This window comes from Pollicipes pollicipes, unplaced genomic scaffold (assembly GCF_011947565.3).
Source record: "Pollicipes pollicipes isolate AB1234 unplaced genomic scaffold, Ppol_2.1 Scaffold_3087;HRSCAF=3621_pilon_pilon_pilon, whole genome shotgun sequence".
Taxonomy (NCBI): domain Eukaryota; kingdom Metazoa; phylum Arthropoda; class Thecostraca; order Pollicipedomorpha; family Pollicipedidae; genus Pollicipes; species Pollicipes pollicipes.
The window spans coordinates 23741643-23764882 of NW_023596225.1; the positions used below are offsets into that span (position 1 = coordinate 23741643).

General features: G+C 48.0%; 1 protein-coding gene across 1 annotated transcript; it reads left to right on the top strand.

Moving 5' to 3' along the window:
- Positions 1-2436: 2436 nt before the first annotated feature.
- On the top strand, positions 2437-15652 carry LOC119089717 (putative serine protease K12H4.7). Its single transcript, XM_037212527.1, is given in 11 exon segments — positions 2437-2490; positions 4825-5028; positions 5256-5437; positions 6700-6742; positions 6744-6936; positions 7410-7548; positions 8608-8764; positions 9096-9252; positions 10008-10140; positions 13102-13271; positions 14894-15652. Coding segments are annotated over 10 exon segments (1467 nt in total). The 5' UTR covers positions 2437-2490; positions 4825-4845; the 3' UTR covers positions 15004-15652.
- The last annotated feature ends 7588 nt before the right edge of the window (positions 15653-23240 follow it).

Consider the following 23240-nt stretch of genomic DNA (forward strand, 5'->3'; position numbering starts at 1 on the left):
GACAGCGTATGTCCCGACAGCAAAGAACCAGTGTGATATGACATTACATCCCCTATGTCATTAAGGCTCGTCGTGGTCTCTTGCATACTAGAAGTTAAGGCAAGTCAAGCAAATTCTAGCGGGCAATGACGACGGCATGCGTACCGTGAAAGATGAGTTCAACCGAGCCATGTCACAGACAGTACCTAAAACCGAAAAAAACAGAGCACCACACCGGATGCCACCTGTTTTTGAAAAACGTGATACACCCTGGGTACAAGGCTGGTGACAAAAAACTTGGCAGCAGCCATCCATCATAGGTGTCTGTCTAATAAAGGATCCCAACGATACCATCAAACTTAACACCATTACCAAAGTCAAACTACACCTTCTATGACCGTGAAAAAACAACGCTGAACATAACGCAGCGCCACTTAATGAAAACAACGAAATATATCATTAAAATTGTAGCATGGGGGACCGTTCGCTCCTACATAACAGTGCATGTATATGCCACACAACAGCAACACTCTCCAGGCTGCCCACCACACCCTACAAAACGACGAGCCCACACACACACACACACACACACACACAAACCACACACCCACAACACACACACACACACACACACACAAACCACACACACACCACACCACCACACACACACACACAATCACACACAAACCCTACGCAAAACCCACCTGACGCGTCTAATGCTAAACAACAATGCAACAACCATCGCGAGCTCTATGCAGAGGCGGAGACTCATCGCTCTTTAGGCGATGTATCGCCTATAGAGGATCCCGTTCGTGACATTCGTGAAAGCATGTATGCATCCACGTGGTACCCTCAATCTGTATGGGTGGGTTGGGGGGGGGGGGGGGCGGCACCATTAGAGCGCATGTTCGGGATCCTTGAGTGTTTGTTGCGTCATCGGTGAGCATTTGGCAAAATTGTGAATATATTAAGCACGAGTCCTTAAGTTTGCATTACGATATGCACGCAGCATGATTGTTTTATGACTATTTTGCGAAAGAGGACGCCTCTTGCTAAGATATCGATCTTAAAGCTATCGCGTGATACCCTGAAGCTTAGAAATGTGTGAATATATCCACAGTTGCTTAATCTATGTTATATGGACACTGTCTGTGGACTTTGTCCAAAGCTGTTACTCTAGAAAATGTCCCATGCGAACAACGTTGGACAGTAACAGGATGAAACATTGAGCAATACAACTGAAACCAGGCCACGCAGTATTACATCTATACGTTCTTTTTATCATAAGTTGTGGTGCCATCTTAAACAAGGATCGACAAGAAGTTCAAAATATCTTCAGATCAATCGAGAGAATGCAACAAAAAATATGCATGCCAAGTACTCTGTTACCTTTATTAAAATAGGTCCCCCTCTCTATTGAAAACAGAGAAAAAGAGAGAGAAGATCGAGAAGGAGAGAGAGAGAGAGCCCCCCTCTCCCTAGAGCGAGAGAGATACCCTAGTATATTCTCTCTCTCTCTCCTCTCTCTCTCTCTCTCTCTCTCTCTCTCTCTCCTCTCTCTCTCTCTTTGTCTCTCTCTCTCTCTCTCTCTCTCTCTCTCTCTCTCTCTTTCTTTAGTTCTTTCACTTACATGCATATAGGTTGCTCGTCTCTGACTCGCACAAACCAACCGCCAGCTGAGTTCGACATCAAACAATAGGGTCAATGGTTCGCAATTGAAGTGAGCCGCCTACTCTGCAGAAGAAATGCTAGATGTCCTAGATCCTGAAATAGGCTCCGGTTCCTATAGACGCCTCAGCAGATGGCATGCTCCTTGATCTGGCCCATGGCCCCCTGAGTGCTGCAGCTGGTCGCTGCTGAAGTGGAAAATCGCTCCTGATACTGTTCTTGCACCATTGCTATCGATCTCCTCATTAGAGCCGCTGAATTCGTTTGCATCCCATGTTCCGTACTAATTTAAGCGGGCAGTCAAATGAAGTATATTGTACGCCTGAATGCACGACAATATGATGATTAACATAACAAACCCAGCGGTTATCCCGCATATTGTATGGAATCAAAGTCTTACGTCCCAACCAAGCCTAAATAGATGATGCCGCTTGCACCTCTCCGGCCGCATCGCTCATCTGAACATTTCAACGTTACGTAATACAAAACACGTGAACTTACGTCACATAACACTTAAGACCACCCAAGCACAGGCTCATTTCAGAACGGCCACTCCGCCGATTTTCGTGTATCCAACGACCGTTGCTTCCCATCCGACCATTTCTTCCCGGAGTCCACCCGGCAGCGGGTCCGGCGGCCCGCCACGTTGCACCGGGCCGGGGCTCGCCAGCGAGAGCGACGCGCGCCATCGGGAGCGCTCTCACGGCGCGTGGGAGCGTGGCTATCAGCGACGGCAGCGATGGACCGGAAGGACAGGCTACGCTCACGTTGGCGGTGGGGACAGTAGCTCACCCGAGTAACGCGACCGGCGGCGGTGCTGTCAGCTCTTCCGCGGCTCCTGAGGTACGCCGCTGCTCTCCTCCTAGGGTCACCAGCTCCCTTCGCTGCGGGAGCGCTTAAGCGTGTGTCCTGTTGTATCAAAAGGATGCATGCATAGATGTGATTTACGAACTGCACGACATCTTAATGGTTCAATGAACCTTTCGTGATCAAACCAGGGTTATGGTGTGAAGTAAAACTAAGCAGCTTTTTAGAACCATTGTGTGTCCCCTGGCTACTAAGCTGACTAGAGCGCCCTTCAGACTCCTGCGCCTGTGTTGGGGTGTATGCCTGTGCAGGGATGTATTCAAGTCGCTTTGCCGCACTCCCTATTTACCCCGGACTGGGGTGCCAGGCGGCTGGTGGCAGCAGCCGCGCAAGGTCACGTGACGTTGGGGGGTAGGGCCGGCTGTGCCGAGCGTTGCGGCATGGTAAGTCTTCGCCGCAAGATTCTGCTGTTGACTTGGTATTTCTCGATGTGATGGAGGGGGTCGGAGGGCAAGCAACAAGCAATGCTCAGCTTCGGTTCTGATCCCATAAATCCAACCCATCAATAGGTCTGGAGTGAATCTCCGAAGCAAGAACAAAAACAAGGAGTGCGAGGTAACTTGATTAGTTGTCCTCGCCAGTCACATCAAACATGACCGTGCGCTGCCTAAAGAGTCGAAATCAGCTGTTGCCGAAGTGCTATCTCAGTCTGCGCACACAAATACTGGCTTTATTTTCCCATTGTTGAGATTGCGTTAGTAGTCTCATGGCATCAGTACATTCACCTACATTAGCAAGTGAATTGACTTCTTCATTTAGTTGTTCCACCCTCCGAGATCTAACATTGAACCCTTAAAAGCAGATAAAAGACGATATACATCGCTTACCCTTGATCATATGTCGGATAGATAGCGAGCAAGTGATCTGCCCCTTAGTTTACACTTTTAACTGTTTCACCTTCCATCAAATAATGCTGGCATCGTATCGCTCTAACCAAAGGACATGTGGGCCTGCTCTCGACTCGTGTTGTGCAGCGTTTAACAATTTATTGTTTTATTGTTTCAATTTACTTGTTTTTTATAATTTTACTGTTTCCAGGCTTATTGCACCGCTGACCAAAGAGCTATACGCAAATGCTCTGAACTTAATCAATACAACCTTAAAACCGTTTCGGATGTTCCCACTAAATGGTAGATGAAGCGGGTGATCAGTGACTGCGGTGGTGGCTTCATGAACACGTGACAGCCGTGCTGAGTCGGTGCACGGCTGGTTCGCTTAAAGTGAATTAATACTATCAGCCAGCATCCGACGCATTCCTTAAACCCGCACCGGCGGGGGGTCTGAGACAATTGCGTCCGCCAGAGGGGGGGGGGGGAGTTGACTCCCTTGGGATCTCCAACCTCCAGACGCCGTTTAAAAAAGGTACCGTTTTGAAGGTCTCGTCAAACTATGACGAATGCAGGCTAAAGTTTTGGCCTTAGGTGAAACGTGAGGTCACCAGGGACCACGAAAGGTCAACACGGTGTTTTGATGAATGCAGTTAAAACATATGTCAATGCGTCAAGACGAATGTTGAGCGCACGGAAATAAGAGTTAAGACTGTGGGTGGCCTATTCCGGATATTCCTGGTCCCTCACATGGATCATGTCAAAATTGATCTACCAGGAGCCCAGAGGAACGATGTTTTCCTCCACACTTTGCTTTCGCCTAAGTTTATTCTGTTAGCGGAGACTGTAAGAAAACTCATTCCAGACGCAAAATTACCATTTCAGGGTAGTCTAGAGGTCATTTGAAGTCAACTTAGGTCAAAATTTATATCCCATCCAGCTAAAATATTTGAGTGCTGACCGCGTATAGTGCATTTCACATTTACAGGCGCCGTAGATCGAAAAGCTACCGTCTACATTACACATAGTTCCTTCGCTGCTTGGCAATGTATTTGTAACGAAATGAGAAGAGGTACGTTGGTACATAGAATTAGAGGTCGTTAGCTTCACAAACATGGCGAGGAGGTGGCTACACGTGTCGCATCCGTTCATCTAGCCCCTCCACTACTGGCAACAAGTCCAAGTCCTAAGAGATTGACATTTTGATGTTTGAGAAGACGCATTTGTTTGGATCCCTGAAGTCGCCTAGCTTCATTCGCTTATATGTTTGCTGTATTTATTGTATTAAAAAGCTAATTACCGCATAACTTTGTTTTTCCCATAAGAAGAACGATATGAACCACTGTTCTTCCAATGAGAGTAATCAATCCCTAGACAGTTCTACAAGCCCGCGCCTTTCCTGTGGCGTTTTGGGCACGGCGTATTCCGCTCCACGTGGCGCAGTCGCGGCCTCGTTACCTGACCCCTGCGCCGGTGGCCGAAGGTGCACTCCTGTCCCGCAGACATGTCGCTGCTGCTGCCGTGGTTGCTGCCGGTGCTGGCCGCGCTGGGCGGCGTGTGCGGGCTGCGCCGGCCACCGCTGCTGATGCCGCCGCCCAGGGCGACGGAGGTGCCACTGCCGCCCGACCAGTGGTACACGCAGCGGCTGGACCACTTCCAACCTACTGACCAGCGCACCTGGCAACAGGCAAGTGGCCCCTGCATGTTATACGTTATACGTGATCTGTGCGATGAGGGTGGATTTGTACCTCTTTCCGGCGTGGTGTATTTCTTATGACATTCTGATGTCTTCTCCTGAGCGTGAGATCGTGGTGTGCTTGTCTTTTTCCCCCGAGAACCACGCTTCCGTCACCAACGCGGTCATCGAAGCAGAGCGCCCCCCCCCCCCCCTAACACTATGATCTCGCCCCGCAGCGCTACTACACCAATGACTCGTTCTACAAGCCTGGTGGGCCCGTGTTTCTGATGATCGGCGGTGAAGGCCCGGCCAGCCCCGTCTGGATGGTCACCGGTCAGTGGATCGAGTACGCCAAACAGTACAACGCGCTCTGCTTCCAGCTGGAACACCGCTTCTACGGCAAGAGCTACCCGACCGAGTGAGTGGCCCTGGCTCCGTTGTTGTTGAGTTCTGCTGTTTATTGTTGTACTTATCGGCAGGACGTGCCAGTATCACCACCAAAAGCAAGTTGTGAATCCCAGCCTATTCTGATCACCTGCTTTATGATACCGGTTGAAACATCAACGAAACAAACGTCAGCGAACGTCATCTAGGACTAAAAGACAAAAAGGAAGACAAGAAGACAAGGACAAAAAAGAAGACAAGAAGACAAAGACAAAAAGAGACACCAAATTCACAGGGTGTGTTGACCTGTACGTGAGCTCACTTACGTCAAAGTTTGAGGTTTCTAAGTCATGCCCTTTGGGTCAGATAAAATCAGAGTTCAAATTCCAGATTAGCCTCCAAAGGGCCCCTTTAACCCAAGCAACTGTTCTAAGCAAAATATCGCACGCTTAGTTAAGTTCAGTGACTTTGTTTAACCTTTTAAAGGTCATGGTGACCAAAATAATATAAGGCTGCTTTCAGTTTTGCATTTGGATAAACGACAAAGATTACGCTGGGCAGTATGTGTAAAAAAAATGTTGACCTTTGTCATTCTAGGTCAGTGATCTGTTCTGACCTATAAAAGTCCATGGAAGGTTATAATACGGCTTCTGCTATCAACGTATTCGAGATGAGTGCCGGGAATCAGCCCATACAGCAAGCTCGAGAGTAATAAAACAGATTAGTTTTTACCTTGGTCTGACCTTCAAACCTGGCCCTAAATCAATGCCATTTGTTCATTCCATTGTTGTGTTGCCTATGAAAGTATCAAAGAGATGTATGGCTCCGTCTAACACTCAGTTGTTTGATCGGGTTGAACGACTCCCTAGAAATTGCCTGCACTGAAACCATGGTCTGAATTTGACCTTTCATAGGTCAGCGAACTAACAAGGTACATCTAAATTGCTGATGCCAGACGATTTGCCATTTCATTGTCTACAGCTGTGAAAAATTTGGCACGGCTACGCTGCGACGTTCGGAAATCATTCCGGGAAAACCTTCGGAGGGATGGGTCAATTTGAACCCCCAACCCGAGCGTGTTAAGCGAGAGTTCCTACATGCCATCGGTACGTGATAACGCGTTTTAAATAAATGTAAGATATGCAGGCCTTTTATTGAGTGAATGAGAGTTTCTGTACCTTGCAGTTTTTTAAGACATGAAGAGCACAGTTATAGAGTATATTTTATGTCATTATAGAATGCATTATAAATTCAAATGTGCTGCGACGTGAATACATACATACACTCACACGACAGGGACATGAGCGTGGAGAACCTGCGCTACCTGAGCTCGGAGCAAGGCGCTGGCCGACCTGGCCGCCTTCTCGGCTGCCATGACCTCAGAGTACAGCTTGGACGCTGACGCGCGGTGGGTGGCGTTCGGCGGCTCGTACCCGGGCAGCCTGGCCGCCTGGTACCGGCTCAAGTACCCGCACATGGTGCACGCGGCCGTGTCGACGAGCGCGCCCCTGCTCGCCAAGACCAACTTCCTCGGTCAGTGATGCCGATGTGACTGATGGAGAACGGTGGGGAACGGTTTGGGGATGGTAGGAGTCATTAGGAAACGGGAGAAATGATGGAGGAGGGGGAGGGGGGGGGGGGCATACTGTACGTCATGGTGCAAGTGGTGTAGATTCTCTTTGAAGCTGAATGTTACTTGAATTTTGACCAGATCGACGACGTGCGGCGCAGAGGTCTACGTGAGATGACAGAGCATATTTTTGAGACGCTACGTGAAGATCACCGTCACGTTGCTGATCGTGTCTGGCCTGGACGCATCTGAAATCATTCGTAACTTCCTCCGTCTTGGAGCGCTTCCAGACGCACACCTATGGCCCGGTTCCTTTTGACTTCGCCACCTGAACCCAATGACTGAATGTTGGTTTCTTCACACGCACCGAACCAAATCACTTCTGCATTGCTGGTGACCAACGACGACCGGCTGACGCCGCTGCTGTCCGCTGCAGAGTACCTTCAGGTGGTTACTGACTCGATCGAGGCAAAGTCCGGCGACCAGTGCTACGACGCCATTCAGGAGGCGTTCACCGAGCTGGAGGTGCTGCTGGCCGACGAGGTGGGCTGGGCGGCCCTCAGTCAGCAGTTCAAGTGAGTGGTCGCCACCGCTGACGGGATGCGGCTGACTGGCTGGGCGGCAGAAGCAGACGGATAGCAAAATCGCGCGGGGACGCAGGATGGAGGCGAGGATGACCCACGGCACACTTTTTAACATTGGAGGTTTGAAATACGCACACTGAAAGTCGCGTAGCAGACTTTTCATTGCGCCATTTTCTTCTCCGTTTCTGTGTTTTTGAATCCGGTAAGTATTTCGATCCAGTACGTCTGATCATTTGTCCAGCCCTCTGTTACTGTACGGTGCTTTTCATGCTGAAAATGAGTGACCCTTGATGCACATATAGGTAATGGCTAAAAGAGGATGGGTTGTTTGGTATTGCTGTTTAACCGGTACCTCCGGGCATACTGAAGTTGAGGCATTTTTATAAGAAGAACGCACAATACCACTACGAAAAAAAACGGCGGCTCAAGACGTTTTGCTGGCACAGTGTTTCTGGATGTTTGTGCTCGTGCATTGCACTTCTACTGAAACGCCTTCGGCACGCGTACCAGCACTTGTCTCAGCACAGAACAAAATACCACACATCCGGACGGCAAAACCTCGGGTCTCAACTTGGGCTAAAACAATAGATATGAACAACCACAAACGGTGCCTGAAATCAGACCTAGGTAGCCTTCGTATTGTGGCGATTAAAATTCGTTTTCGGAAATTACATGAAACGAGTCATCTTGGCCCATGGCCAGTTGAGATCCGTTGATGCCAGATGTCGTGCTAACGTATGCTGCATACGAAAACTGTGATGTTGATATTTGCTATGACCTTGAACACCACATGGCCAATGAAGTGGTAGAATTCGCAGGGTGTCTCTATGGCGGCATGCATGCCCGAGTGACCTTGACATAGTCTGCATGAGTTTGCGGGGGGTCTAGGTCAGAAACCAAACGGTCTTAAGTCTTAAAAGGGGAAGGGCTGTGAAATGTACTGAATGATTTTCAAAATAGCCATATCAGCTTAAAACCCATACAAATGTAGAACATTTGATGAACCCCTATATAAAACAGACCACGACAGGTGTGTAATCTGCTGCGCAGGCTCTGCTCCCCGTTCAACGGCAGCGTGGTCCTGGATGTCTCCAACCTGGTCTCCAACCTGGCCGACCTCTTCGAGGGGACCGTGCAATACAACGAGGACAACCGCGGCTTTGAGGGCGCCAAGGATGCCAACATCACCATCAATGTGCTTTGCGATGTGAGTTCAACACAAAATTACACACAAGGGGTTAAAGAGGGGACCGCGTGAGGTTAATCCAACTGGCCGATTGCTAAACGACCTGTCCCTTTTGGTCGGAGCGAATAGCGATGGCTTCGAGGGACGTCCTTATGATGCTGGATGGTGAGTCCTGGAACTGTTCCGTGGGCCGGAGTACCAAAAAATGCGCCAAACAGTTAATACTTACGCCTCGCACACCTAGCCTGAAACGTAGCTAACAGGCACACCAACACAACATGCCAAGTAGTTTAGTTGCTACGTCCCGGCGGTGCGCCACCCAGCTGAGGGCTTTCTTTTCTCGGCCGTGCAGGTGATGACGAGTGAAGAAGGCAACGCCATAGACCGGCTGGCTCAGGTGAACCAGCTGCTGATGACGGCGCACGACCAGCAGTGCCTCGACCACACATACGACTCGATGATGAAGCAGATGCAGGACGTGGACTTCTCCAGCCCCAACAACAGCGGCAGTGAGTCTCGCTGACGATGCAAGCCATTGCAATGGGTTTGGGAGGACTCAGGTAGACTGTGTGTTGGGCGCGGACATTTTGTTGACTGTCGTGGGCGTTGAACAGGCTGTTTCATTCAGTCTTATTTTAGAGCTTATCATTGCAAAATGCAAATGTTGTTCAATGCGTATTATGAACATCTGATTGCGGGGTACATTTTCATGCATTTGTCGGAATTTTTTCATTAGCACGTTGTTCAGTTTATCAAACCCTTCCCTTCTCCCCTCCCCCAAATATGTCAAGCCGGTTTGTTCATCTCAAGCTCCATTCACCTGCGTCGAAGAAGTCCACAGAAACTTTTATTTTCCTGCTGCTTCCTTCCCACTGTTAGCGGCACCCCCGACCCGATAAACAACGTGCGTGCAGGCTCTGGTCAAAATTAGAAACAACAAAATTTTGTGAACCGTAAGCTAGTTTATGAATGACATTTTTCAAGTCGGAACTAAAGGCAAACACATGTGAAATATGCGTGGCGGGACGTTTCCTCGTGGTTTATTTTAAACATTTTCTCCCGTTTAATTGGAGAGCGCTGCCCGTCTCGAAAGGGCTGACAAACGATAAGACCGAAAGTCAAAAGTAAGCTAGTTTTAAATTGGAGGGCGTCTATATTGTTTGCTACCCGTCATCTTTGGGCCATTCTGTGAGGATCGCATCAACAGCGCCTGGCCGTTTCGCGTCGCGCTCTGACCGCCTCCCCCACCCCGCCTGTTTGGCAGTGCGCCAGTGGATTTACCAGACGTGCACGGAGTTCGGCTGGTACCAGACGTCTGACTACGGCCGGCAGCCGTTCGGCCACCACATGCCGCTCTCCTTCTCCGTGCAGCAGTGCATGGACGCTTACGGTGCCGGGTAAGGGCCCAGTGCCGGGCGCTGCGGCCGCCGGCCCAGCCTGGGTGGCATCGGAGTGTGTGAGAGGCTGCTGGAGCGAATGATCCGCCGACCCACAAGGCTTAAGTCATCAACGTGATTTGATGTCGGTTTCGCTCTGTTTGTCATTGTCACAAGTCATGCAGCCGATGTGTGCTGGGATTTAGGCAGATGGGTGAAGACTTAAGCGCACATATGCCGCTGCCGCACCGCTCGCGGTCCACGCCGACGACGCTCAACGCCCCACGACTCAGGGGACGTTCCGAGACAAGCGTTACTCTATTCACGTCCTCGACGCTTGTCGTAACGCGGTACCACCAGAAGGCCCCGTGTTTGCACAGCGCCCCATGGAGCTGTGAAAGGCCGCCTGTACTGTGGGCTGCGACAGTGCCCTGGGCGCCGAGCCCTATCGTTGGTTATCGGCGGGATGTGGATTCCCTCCGACCAGATGGGCGGTCTCCCACAGGTGCGCCGACACGCACTGAACGGAACCATGGTTCCTCCAAATACGGTTGAGCATCGAGCGTCAGCTGTCAAGTTTCCCAAACCTGGACTTGAATTAAGATGTTGCTTGATATTTTCGTCGGTGGCTAGCTCACCTAAAGTTTGACCTAAGTAAAAACGCCACAATTGATATTTTTCATTGCTTTTGGTTTTTGACTATTACGGTACTCCATACATAAGTAATCCAGCTTGCTCCTCCATACAATTCCATTCCATTTCAAGCTAGATGGCTGCACATTTGTTTTCCGCACAGACGGAGGCTTTGATAGATTGGGCAAGATTGGCTGTTTTAAATTCCGGTCAAAGCTCACATGATAGAGGGCGGTTTTACATAAATAACTGATATTCTAACTCATTTTATATACTGGTATATAGGAGTTAGAATATCATATATATATATATATATATATATATACATATATATATTGACTGATATTTGGCGTCAGCTAACTGCTTATCTACACCTACAAGATACTTTTGCGTTAGGACGCTCACCAGCGTAATATCATCTATTTCTATCTTACCATTGTGTCAGATATTAGACCAGGCATCGTCGGAGGGCGGTTGAGGAGGGGGGGGGGGGGGCTAACAATGACAAATGAAACCTTTTTCACACGTCGCATCAACATAAAAGTTTCTTCCTGGATTTGGTCAACTTTTCCAAAGTTTGGAGGGCTCAGGTGTAAGTCGAGGGAGGGGGCTGAAGCCCAGGTTATGGGAGGAGGGGGTTCAGCTCCCCTAATAGAATAAGCAAACTACGCTCCGGACCTGTATGTCTTCTGGCCCAAACCCACTTGCCCGACTTCACTCGATTCTTTCACAGCTGCTCTTGAAGTGTAAGTCCATACAAGACCATCCCACTCCACTGACTTATCAGTATTTGTAGTCCAGCACAAAGAAGTAAAACAGCGCCGAGACTGACCTGTGTCAGGAGCCCAGTAGTCATTCACCACGCACACGAGCAGACGTGAGGCAGGACACGCGTCATGCTGTATCGTCTGCCGCACCTGCGTAGCTTTCTGGCAGGCAAACAAGAGAATACCTGCCCAGTGCACGCGAAGGCCTAATTTGTGGGCATTCGCAAATGTATTATATTCCTCGACGACGCAGCATTGCGCACGCTCGGATCGGTTCTGATCTTTCGCAGGATGCTTAGAGCTGTGTCCTCCACAATCGCTCGTTGTTTTGTGTTTTGTTGTTTTTTGTTGCGGTATGTGTTCTCTGGTCTTGCTGCTAAGATGTTGTCATGGAAGTCTGCAGTCCCCTGTGTTTGTGACTGCTGAGGGATTATTGGGTTGGACAGGAACTTCCATGACAATGACCGGCGTAAGAGGACTCGCCGACGGGCGCAATGTGAAGCAAAACAAAAATCATAATTACGGTGTAAATCTGTGTCTATTGTGGTGAAGCAGCAATTTTCCATTTCTGTAGACATTCCACTAACCAGCCTCCATGGAAGGCTCATGTTGAAAGTGCCGAAACTGGATGTTGAGCCATACATACAAGACTAAATGCACGCTGAAAAATGAAATGATCAGATTCCCATTACTATATTGTCCATGTTCCATTCTGCAACGTGTCGAAGATGTTTCCAAGATCTCATTGTAGCAGGGTAGCATCAAACAACATACATTTGGAAAGCTTTCTCAACTGGTTAAGCTACATTGTTTCCATTCATTTGTATCAACTCTAAGGAACACCAGAGGTGTAGTTTCATTTTGTTGAGTCACCTCAGCCCCCCCAACTCAAAGACAAAAAAGCGGGAATAGGTTTAATCATTTTCACTGCTTAGTCTCTCAAACTCTTTTGGAACGTTACGTCCATGAGTAACACCTTGCTGAACTTCTATTTGAATTTCTTCTTGAACTTGAATTTCTACATACTTCTGGGTGGATCTTGGTTCTTGACGGATCTGTTGACATACTCTTAGCTGGATCTTGATTCTGGCCGGACCTCTCGACAGAGTCCTACGCCGGATCTTGGTTTTTCCTGTTTTTCTTGGTTTGGTGTCAGAATAGATCTTGGTTATTGCTGGTCTTTTGGCCTGTTGTCAACCTCGATGTTTCAACTATTGGAATGTTGGATCTCGGTTCTCACTGGATCTTTCGACTTAGTTGAGACTGGACCCTGGCTCCTGCTGATCTGGCACAATACCAGACTGGTCGGTGGGTTTCTTCTGGTTCCGGAATCAGGAATCAGAAACCGGTTCCCGGAAGAAATCTTGGGAACCAAACACATGTCTGCTTTGGACATTGCATACATTGGACTTTGTGTACTTCTGACATTGTGAATGCCTCCCTCCCTAACAAACTGATCGCGTTGTGACCCTTGAATGCTTCCGAGCAAGTTGCTTGGAAAGCCCTCAGTTCTCGCCCACTTCACAAGCTTCACCGGCCTCGGTCGGCAGCTGTCTGACCATCGTCGTATGCCGGCCGCCAGGTTCAACCGCAGCTTCATCGATGCGTCGGTAGCGGCGACCAACGTCAACTACGGCGCGCGTGCACTGCGCACCAAGCGTGTGGTGCTCGTGAACGGCAGCATCGACCCCTGGCACGCCATGGGCCTCACTGAGTCTGCCGACGACCAGCGGCCGGCGATCTACATTAACGGTGGGCAGCGGCGCGGTGTGGCGGCGGTGAGGTTTACCCCGTTAGTCGTGGTGTGGTAACCGGTGTGAGGAAAGCACCCTAAACCGAGCCGCGCCTGCTGGCTGCTGATAGGCAGTCGGTAGTGTGTATGCAGCAGCTGTTTTTATTCCTTTAGAGGAGCGGAGATCTCGGTTGCCTATTCACTTCATCATATACCGGAATTAAAACTCATCTGTGGGAGGCAGGCTACCTGCTCACTTTTAAAGGATATATTCTGTGTTTCCGGTTGCGTGTTACAGTTAGAAAACTGACCGAAAATTGTGGTAATTCAAATGGTACCCACTATAACCCCATCCGTAGAGTCTGTTTCTCACCGCTAACCGATGTAACTGGTGTCGAATCACACACCCGGCTGCGTGTCGGCGCGATTTCACGCTGACTGTCTTCAGACTCTCACGTCACTGCCTCATGAAGTGACGCCGACGCTGCCAGTGCCATTTCACACAACAGTGCGACTTGACGGCAGAATCAAACGACTGCGTCAATGATACGTAATACTGCCAACAAGTGTCGACATTCGTCAGCTAAATCTACATGAAAAGCTACCGATTTTCGTGTCTGCTTTCAAGTAGCTCGTCCCACGCCAAGCACAGGCGCGTCACTGGCTTTAGGCGCGATCAAGACTTTTGGGAAGAACAGATGAAGAGTGGACGGGCAACTGACAACATTCATAAATACTACCACCTGAAGGGAAGGGGACGTTGGTCTTCCTGGGGCATCTGGGGCATCAATTCATCTTCTGAACCACTCCATCTTTAAATCCGAGCACTCATGGCCATTGAAATATAGAGGTTAGAAGAAATGCGACACGCCGGAATGCTTTTCTTATCTATCTTAGCGTAATGTATTCCCATCTAGTGGCACCGCCATACCAAGACCAAAAATGTAATTTGTTTTCGGGCGGCCGGTGCGCCTTCTGTGGCTCAGACTTGAATTAGCCATGATTCCTTCGTGAACTTCTCGCCGCGGCACAAAGAGCCCAAGACAACATAACGTAAAGTAAACAATGATAACTGCAGACTGATGTGTTCGACTGATTCAAATGACGCACTCCCTGCACGCTGATGGTCAGGACATTGCGCAAGGGCAGGGCTGCCCAGTATCAAATGACACGGCCTTAGAATGACGCAGACTAAAATCAGATGACTCTTTTTAGTCGTTTACGCGTGTTGATGGTAAGCGCTAAAGGGCTGGTTCTAGGTTTTGGTGTCGCCCAGCTGACTGTAAATGATACGCAGTCGGTATGACACTAATGGGAATCAACGTTCACGGAGTTGCGCTGGAATGAGAAAGAATGATTCTCAGAATCGGAGTCTGGTGACTCTTCCTGAACAGCATAATTGCGAAAACGGAGATCACTGACACTTTTTCGCGTTCATTCTCTTTCAGTGCATTTAATGGTGACGTTTAGTATGGGCTCGCGCAAAAACGCCGTCCCCGAACAATTACTGCGGACATAACCTGTCCGCCTCCTGATAGCTGTCTGCGTCATATCCGGCCACAGCTGTGATGGTAACCACGCTCGCGTCGCCAGCTGTCGGACGGCGACCTGAGCTGACCAAGCGCGCCCCACCGTCCGGCAGGCACGGCGCATTGCGCCAACATGTACCCGGCACGCCCGGAGGACCTTCCGGATCTGGTGTCCGCGCGACAGCGTGTCGGCGACCTGATCGGCCAGTGGCTGCAGGAGTGACTGCTGTTCTGCTCTGGCTCTGCTCCGACCCTGCTCTGATGCTCTGACCTGGCTCTGCTCTGATCCTGCTCCGATGCTCTGACTTGGCGTGTCTGGCAGCGATAGCACCGTGCCATCTCGAACCAGGTGACGGCATGGCACTGGTAGAAGATGCTGGTAGAACCGGTAGGTGCTGGTAGAGCTGGTGGACGGTGCCAGGACGCCACGCGATAGTCTGCTCACAGCGATATTTACGGGCTTTTTGTTGGGTGACAGACGAGCTGAAGCTTATGATCATGCTGACTTGGTTTTCTTCGTCGTTCAGCTTGCACAGTACAAATTCCGTGCTGTCGCCTACCTTCTTCACAGTCGTCTTTTTGTGTTTACCACGATGACGTTGACGTGTGCATAAACAAACGGTAATGATTTGGTTTGCTTGAAATCGGGTCGTTGGGAGGCTACCACCATACGAGAGGATAAGAGCTTAGGTGGTCTGACGTCGACTCGTCTGACGTTACGGGGTCAAGGGTGCTGTGCGCTGGAAAAGTGCTTTTCAATTGACACTTATGTCGTCTTAGAATTTTACAGTTCTGCTGCACACTTGGTTTTTACTAGTTCTGTGAAATATATGTTTAACATGGGTTCGATGAATATATATGCACTGTCTTCGGAAGGTCTGTATCATGAAGTTCATGGTATTATTGTGATTTGTACAACAAAAAATAAACACTATCACATCAGCTGGCACGCACGTACGCTATGAAAAAGATTCTACTGCTGTACAAGATAGGGCTGATAAGATTTCATGTACCCACCGGGAAAGAGAGTATGCACACTATACTTCGGAAAGACGAAATGGCATATGCTGCCTGTGTAATAAAACTGCACAGTTAAGTGATCACACCGCACGAATAATGGTGTGTGTTGTTAGCTCCTAGTTATGATGAAAACAATACTTGTAATTGAATAACTCGTGAAAAGCGCCATGGCAGAGCATGCGCATGCAAGAAAACGTACTAAACCCTCTTGGTTCAGCGAACACTTCCAGCACCACCACTGCCATCTCCCGGCGAGTTCGAAATACTACAAGTGAGTGCTATGGTGGTGATTTCGCATGGCTGGCTTGGCAGCACCTCAACGTCGTGCAAACGTTCCGGGACGCAAACGGACATGGACGTATAACAGGGAGTGGGTTTAGCCATTTTTGGAGTTTTAACTGTACACGTGGGATGGTTATGAATTTCGATTTAAAAACTTTGGTGTGAATGTTTTCTACCAACTCGCCTCCATCGAAGAGGTCTTGCCAGAGGCCAGAAAATTTTCTTTGGTTTATATGGATGAACGAAGTTATCGGGTAGCCCCCAAGCAATATTCACTACTAAACACATCGACGCTACTGAGAGGCATCGTTACCTCCAGCCAATGGCTTTTCGAGGATGTCGTTTGTCAGCGCTGACAAGAGCTTGCGAACAGAGCGATAACGGCGGCCATTATGTTGCTGTTTTTTGTGTTTGTTTTTTCTTTACATTCAGCTGAGGGCTGCGGGTGTACGGGGTTGGGCGTTTGGTAAGGCTGGTTAGTTGATACGTACCGCGATCAATTCATATTGACCTACCTGATATTCAGAGGAGGCACAAGTATTGTGTCGTGCTGCGCTAGGCTCTAGGAAAATGTGATTGACGTTGTTGTTTTACGTTGATCGGACACTACGGGATGGTATTACATGGTACTATGTTTTTCGAGCACCATGGTATTATTTTGGTCTCGCAGGACATAATAATATAACCAAAATGATGCAACCAAAATCATACAACACCGCTTCGGGTTTTGCATTTGAATAACGTCAAAGATTACGCTAGGCAGTATGCTTCGAAACAAAAAAAGTTAACCTGGGTCATTTTAAGTCAGTGAATAATGCTGACGTTTAAGACTATGGAAGATGTATGATGTAGTTCCTGTAATCAATAACATGAAATTAGCACCAGATTCTACCCCATACAGCAAGCTATTGAGTAATAAAACAGGTTGGTTTTGACCATGGTCTGACCTTTATCCTCACCTTAGGTCAATGGAACATGTTCGTTCAATTGTTGTGTTTGGTAAGAAAATATCTCAGAGATGTATGGATTCGTATTACACTCCTTTGTTGTATCACATTGAGAGATTCCCCAGAAATGGTCGTCGCTGAATCCATTGCCTGACTTTGACCTGCCGTAGGTCAGCAGCATTACAAGGTGCATCTAAATTTTTGGATACCAAACGGCTCGCTTTTCAGTTGTCTACAGCTATGCAGCACCGGTCGGAAGCCATTGCGAACAAAAGTATTCTGGGGTTAAATTACCTCCCCCCCACACGCGCGTATTTACTATTTTTATTGCAAATATGTGGATCATCTAGGTGATAGTTTCGGCTGTCAAGCAGTCACTTCTAGGCTGTAGGCAATGATTTTCAACTAGCAGCCAAGCTTTGCTATTTGCAGTGGTGGTACCAGGGCGTGCTGGGGGATTTACATGCCCGTGATGTGTGACTTTTATGTTGTGCGAGAGCAGAAATTCGTGGATTATCCTCTGTGATAGTTTCAGGTTTTAGTCGCTCGCTTCTAAGCTGAAGGTACGTGATTTACAACTTGCAGTTTAAGGGAATGCTCCATACTAGAAAATACTAACGCAAGCATTAGGTATGATGACATAGGATCACTTAAGCCTATTGCAATACTTTTAAGTGGAAAAGAGTGCTCTAGACAGGACAATTTCTATGTTTAGTGAATATGCTCCTCAGTTCGACAGGTTTTAAGAATGGTAGGGCTGTGAACTGCACTGAATGATCTTCAAAATGGCCATTTCAGTTCAAAACCCCATGCATATGTGCAACACTCCCCTTAAGGTTTCGTTCTTGTGACAACAGTGATAGCCAGTATTCAAGGTCGTGTTTTCAAAAGAACCAATGAGAATCAAAAACCAGGAACTAGGCCCATGGTATACAAAAGAACCGGAGAGAACCGGGATCCAGGGTTGAATATTTTTATATGATCCATTGGAATCCAGGATTTGGGGTTGTTTTGTCGAAGGAACCATTAGAAACCGGGAAACAAACGGAGAACCAAGCAAATGTTTGATGGCGTGGGTGCAAGAAACAACTGTAATTTGGGCAGGTTTCTAAAATGGTTGAAGTACATAGTTTCCATTTATTTTAAGGAACTGTAAGAAATACCTGGTGTGCCGTTTCATATTGTTGGGCCACCGCAATCCTCCCACTTCTAAGAAGGAGAAAATGGGAATAGGTGAGGCTTATATGGTATATATATATATATATATATATATATATATATATATATAAGGAATAGACAAGGGAAAAGGCCGTTTTTCATGCTCAGCCTTCCAAACTATGTTAAAAGACTGCGCCGCTGAGTAGCACCCTGTTGCTTCTCGAACATTAGGGCTGACCAGGCAGCTAAGCTGATTTTCAGGAATAAGGGCCGACAAGCAAGATCTTCTTTCTTGCTTCTTACATTGACTTCAGTCGAGACTAGAAAGTGGTTATTGCTGGATCTCAGCTTAATATCGAGGTTATCCTAGTTCTTGCTACATGAACCAGGCTGAATATTGCTTCTTGCTGGATCTCTTGACGTAATGTGATGTTTGATCACGGTTCTTTCTGAATTTTTCGACATTACGCCAGGCTGGGTCTTGGCTCTTTTTGGTTTTCTTGGTTTGGTACCAGACTGGCTGCTTGTTCTTGCTGGATTTTCCCGCTTGTTGTCGGGCTAGATCTCGGTTCTTGGTTGATCTTTCGACTTCACATGAGGCTAAATTCTGGTTCTTGCTGACACTTTCGGATGAATATGAGGCTGGATCCAGGTTCCTGCGGGATCCCTTAGCCTAATATCAGACTAGTTCCTGGGTTCTTCCCGATTCCGGAACCAGAAAACTGTTCCCTGGAGGATATCTTGGGAACCAGACATATGCCTGACCAAGGCACCTACATATCATACAAATAAACAAGGGGGCTGGTTTCAGTGTTAGTTATTGAGTTTTTAGGGCACGTCACCTGCATTGGTCATTTGAGTCCAGGTTTCAGATCTACAAGGGCACACAGGTCTGGATTGTTAAATTACGTTGGCATGGGCCAAAGTGCATTTATATTGCCATCACATTAAAATGCTTGGTTGACTAACTCTTGGGTTTTTTATCTTTTGCTGGCGAAATGTCACTTCTCGTCTGTCATTTAAAAATAGGAGACACATTTTAGGACATCCCCGTGGCTAATCTGCCAGTCAATCCTAATGATACTAATCCCTTGCCGGAGTGCTTCAACGCTCTGCTGGCACGCGCTCCAGTGGCATGCTGGAACAGTGGAGCGATTTTTTAAAAAAATCCAAGCTGAACACAGGCATTTATGTCAACATCCATAACAGTATTTGCAGCATTTTGCCCAAAATTTGCCCGCACGCGCTTTGTGATTGGTTTACTGCAGTGGATTGGTTTGGTCATGACCCAGTAGACCCTCATGAGAAAGATAGCCAGTTAAACCAGCCAATGATTATCCCAAGACATAAGTTCAGAGCACAGGTCACAAGGGTTGGTGAAACGGTGAGGTATTTTTTATATATTTTTTGCTTTCATGTTGTAAAAAGTGAAACAAGCAGATGTGATATCTGTAATGCAACTTTTCATGCATGTGTCGTTCGCATGCACGTTATCTTCTACCTTGAGCTACTCCTTTTAGCCAAGCCGTCACAACCGTTAAGCTCGTCCTACCTAGAAATTAGGCGCACTCACCTATGCCCGAGTGGGGGCCGGCAGCCACCCACAACCGGCTGTCGGTCGATCAGTTTCCCCCAACCCCCTCCAACGTCTAGCTCACAGACGGGTGGTCACGGTGTGGAAATAATTACACTGGAAAAATGTCGTTTTGAGTCGTGCTTGACACATGCCTTATTGAATGTTATTTTCGTTTCACACTAAGCAATTTTATGGCCTTAACATTCCTAACGGAATTGCACGCAGGGAATGCACTCTGCAAGTGCTGGCCGGATTAACAAAAATTGACTTAAGCGTTCTGTCCCTGCGTTGTTGAGCCGTGATTTGTACAATATTGTCAGTTAAACACGTCCGTAAAATGTTCTTTATCTTTGAAATCCCGGAAATTTCTCCCAAACGCCTGGTGTTCAACGCGTGATGCCGTGACAACACGTTGACAGCATAATTTGGAAAAAATAATCAAGACTAATCTGCTTGTTTTATTTTGTTGGTGCTAAACTCGCCATGCCCAATGGTATTGTTAGACGTAACTGGCCCTGAAGTCTCATCAAAACATTTTTTTTTTAAAATATGCTCCAAAGGTGGGACATCTTTGACAGCACGTTGGTGCTGCTGAAAACACATTGACAACGTAATTTGGAGAAGAAATTGATCAAGACTGATCTGTTTGTTATGTCTTGCTGGTGCTAAAGTCGCAATGCCCAATGATGTTGTTAGACATAACTGGCGCTGAGGTCTCATCAAATTATGTTTTAAAATATGCCCCAAAGGTGGTACACTCCCCTAAAAACAGAAATCCGTGATGTCAGGAATGCCACTGCAAGCGGCTTAAATCTGGGTGAAATCAGATTTCGGAGGTAGTTCGGTCGACGTCATCAGCTGAGCCCCCCCCCCCCCACATGCGGTTTACCTTTACACGGCAGTATGGACCTGGACTTACATTCGACACCGGGGGTCCAAAGTTAAATTAAGAAGATGGTAGCAACGGCGCACATTTCAGGACTAGGCCCGAGTTCACATGTTCAAATGCCCTTTTTGGGCCCCTGGCTGTCTAAATTTTTAGAATATGCATCAGGGGTGTCACTTTCTAATTTGGGGGGCTCAGCCGATAACGTCACCTGACCTACCCCTAAAGCGCGATTCCGCCCAGATTTTGGACACTGAAAGCTGCGTCCGCGACGTAAAAATAAAGAAAAATTTACATTTCATAGATTTCGACCCAATTTTGGTGCAAATATATTGGTTCTTTTTCAAGAAATGTAAAGCGGAAGGCTTTGGTGAAAAACTTGCGATCCAGTGTAATTGGAAGAAAACGACATCACTAATTTGAGCTCTTGTGATCAACGCGGCCCGATTGGCCTCCGAACTGCGGCGGTATTCGAAGGCCCACTCGATGGTAAGGCGTGATAAAAACAGGGGTAGTGATCAGCGATCTCACATTCGTCAGATCACGGCTCTACAGAAGAAGCTCTTTGAGGACTAGCATGAGTATTTTGTCATAAACACCTCAGGGTGCCGCATCGCTGCCGCTCTGATACGCTTTTCGTCGGCCAAGGGGGCAACTTCACGGGATCGATCGGAGCGAGGAGTGGCTCCCGCAGGACGGGGCGATACCGCACACGGCGCGAACTTCACTGGATTGGTTCGGGAATCATTTCTCTGGAATGCACATCGGCTTACGACAAACGTGGAGTGGTTCTCACTCGCCCTACCTGTCACCTCTGAACTTCATGCTGTGTGGTAACTTAACAAACCACGGCCACGTGGACAAGCCAGCGATCATTCAGAGGTTCAAGGCCACCTGCAGACGTGAGATGAGGCGCATCACCACTAGCAATCGATCAGACAATCCACTGCCAGCAGCAGGTTCAGCTCTTGCGCATCGTGGGCCGCCAGGTGACCCATCTGAATCACCTTTAGTTGCCATTTGACTGATGTGAGGTGTATACCTCAGTGAGGAATCGCTGATGACTGCCGCCGTCGCTGATCGTCTTCTACCATTCAACTGGCAGTCGAAGACCACCAGTCGCGATTGTGTGTCATACGCACTTGGCACTATTGATGGAAGTATGGGGTAACATTTTTGTAAGGTACTATGTACTTGTAGCCGCCGCATATCGTGGTCGGTTTTTTATCCCAGTTGTTGAAGTATCATGCGGAAAATATTTGCAGACTGGCAATACGTTGGCATGCCAAAAGCCTAAGTACCTTCAGCATGCTATTTGGTAACAATAAACATGACTGTATTAGATAAGCGTCTCTTTGCAATTACCGCAAAGTCCCTTTGCACTTCTACACGTCTTCTCTCTTAGAGGCAAATCCTGGAATCCTTCACCGTAACGCATCTTAAAGTGTTATGTTGAACAGTCCTGATCCAGGCGCATGCCTTCAGCAGCAGCCAGGTTAGAGCGGTGTAGTGGTTTATGATATGCCTTTCGTTCGGCTGCGGCACAGTAGCGAAGGTTGACCGGAATCGAAGTGAGCTGAAGCGTCTGTTGAGAGGTTGGTTTTATTCATATATCAGGCGAGTGAGTGGTAGGCATCCGTCACAGCTTGTCCCTGTTTCGGGACGGCACGGGAAATAACACGATGAATTCGGTTATAGCATTGTATTTTCATACCAAGCTTTTTATCATTCGGTCCAAAACCTTCGATTGGACACATTTGTAATGTCATCGCCCACTCTAAGTGGTGCATATTGTGCAACCACAGACACTATCATTGATCGTGGACCTCAGAATCATGGGTAGAATGTTTTGTGTGTCCAATGTACGAATATATGCCATTTCGAAAATATATACTTCGATAACACTTCGTGTATTTTTGTTGGTGCTACTGTGCTCGGAGCAAAGCTATGCCATCCCAAGGTCTAAAGGCGCCTCGAGGCATATCTCGTGTCCCGCATGTCAGAGAAAGCTGGTCTTGTGACACGCGGGTTCTGCGTTTCAGACATCCTTCCTACATCAAGTTTCAGTGACATGTCAGGCATGACCGCGTTGAATCCCCCTGCTGGCACTGGGTGCGAGACCACACCAAGCGTTGTTGCATCAAGATAATGCTGCCAGTTTTGATATCTGCTGGCAATAACTATTGGTGAGGAGTACATATCAAAGATGCATATTTAGTGCGCCCCTAAATACCCGGTTTGATATTCGACGTAAGAGGCTGCTGCAAATACCGCGGTCGCAGCTGAGGTGGGTGGGCGTCGCGGCTCATGGAGTCTTAGACCACCGTGCCTGGGTCGTGCGCACTTTTTTCATCACGACACTACCAAATAGCCTAGTGATCCGAAAAAGTCCTAGGATTTACATATCATTACCTACTGCGGATAGTGGCACGTTACAGCCAACCATAATTTAACGATAAGGTCAGTGGATAGATGAGTGGTTACACAGAGCACACATCTGATACATTCGTTTTCTCCACCAGGTCAAGCCAGCAATATAACCCATCGACACATTACGAACAGTGCAAATCAGCGTTTGTGGTGTCCGGTCT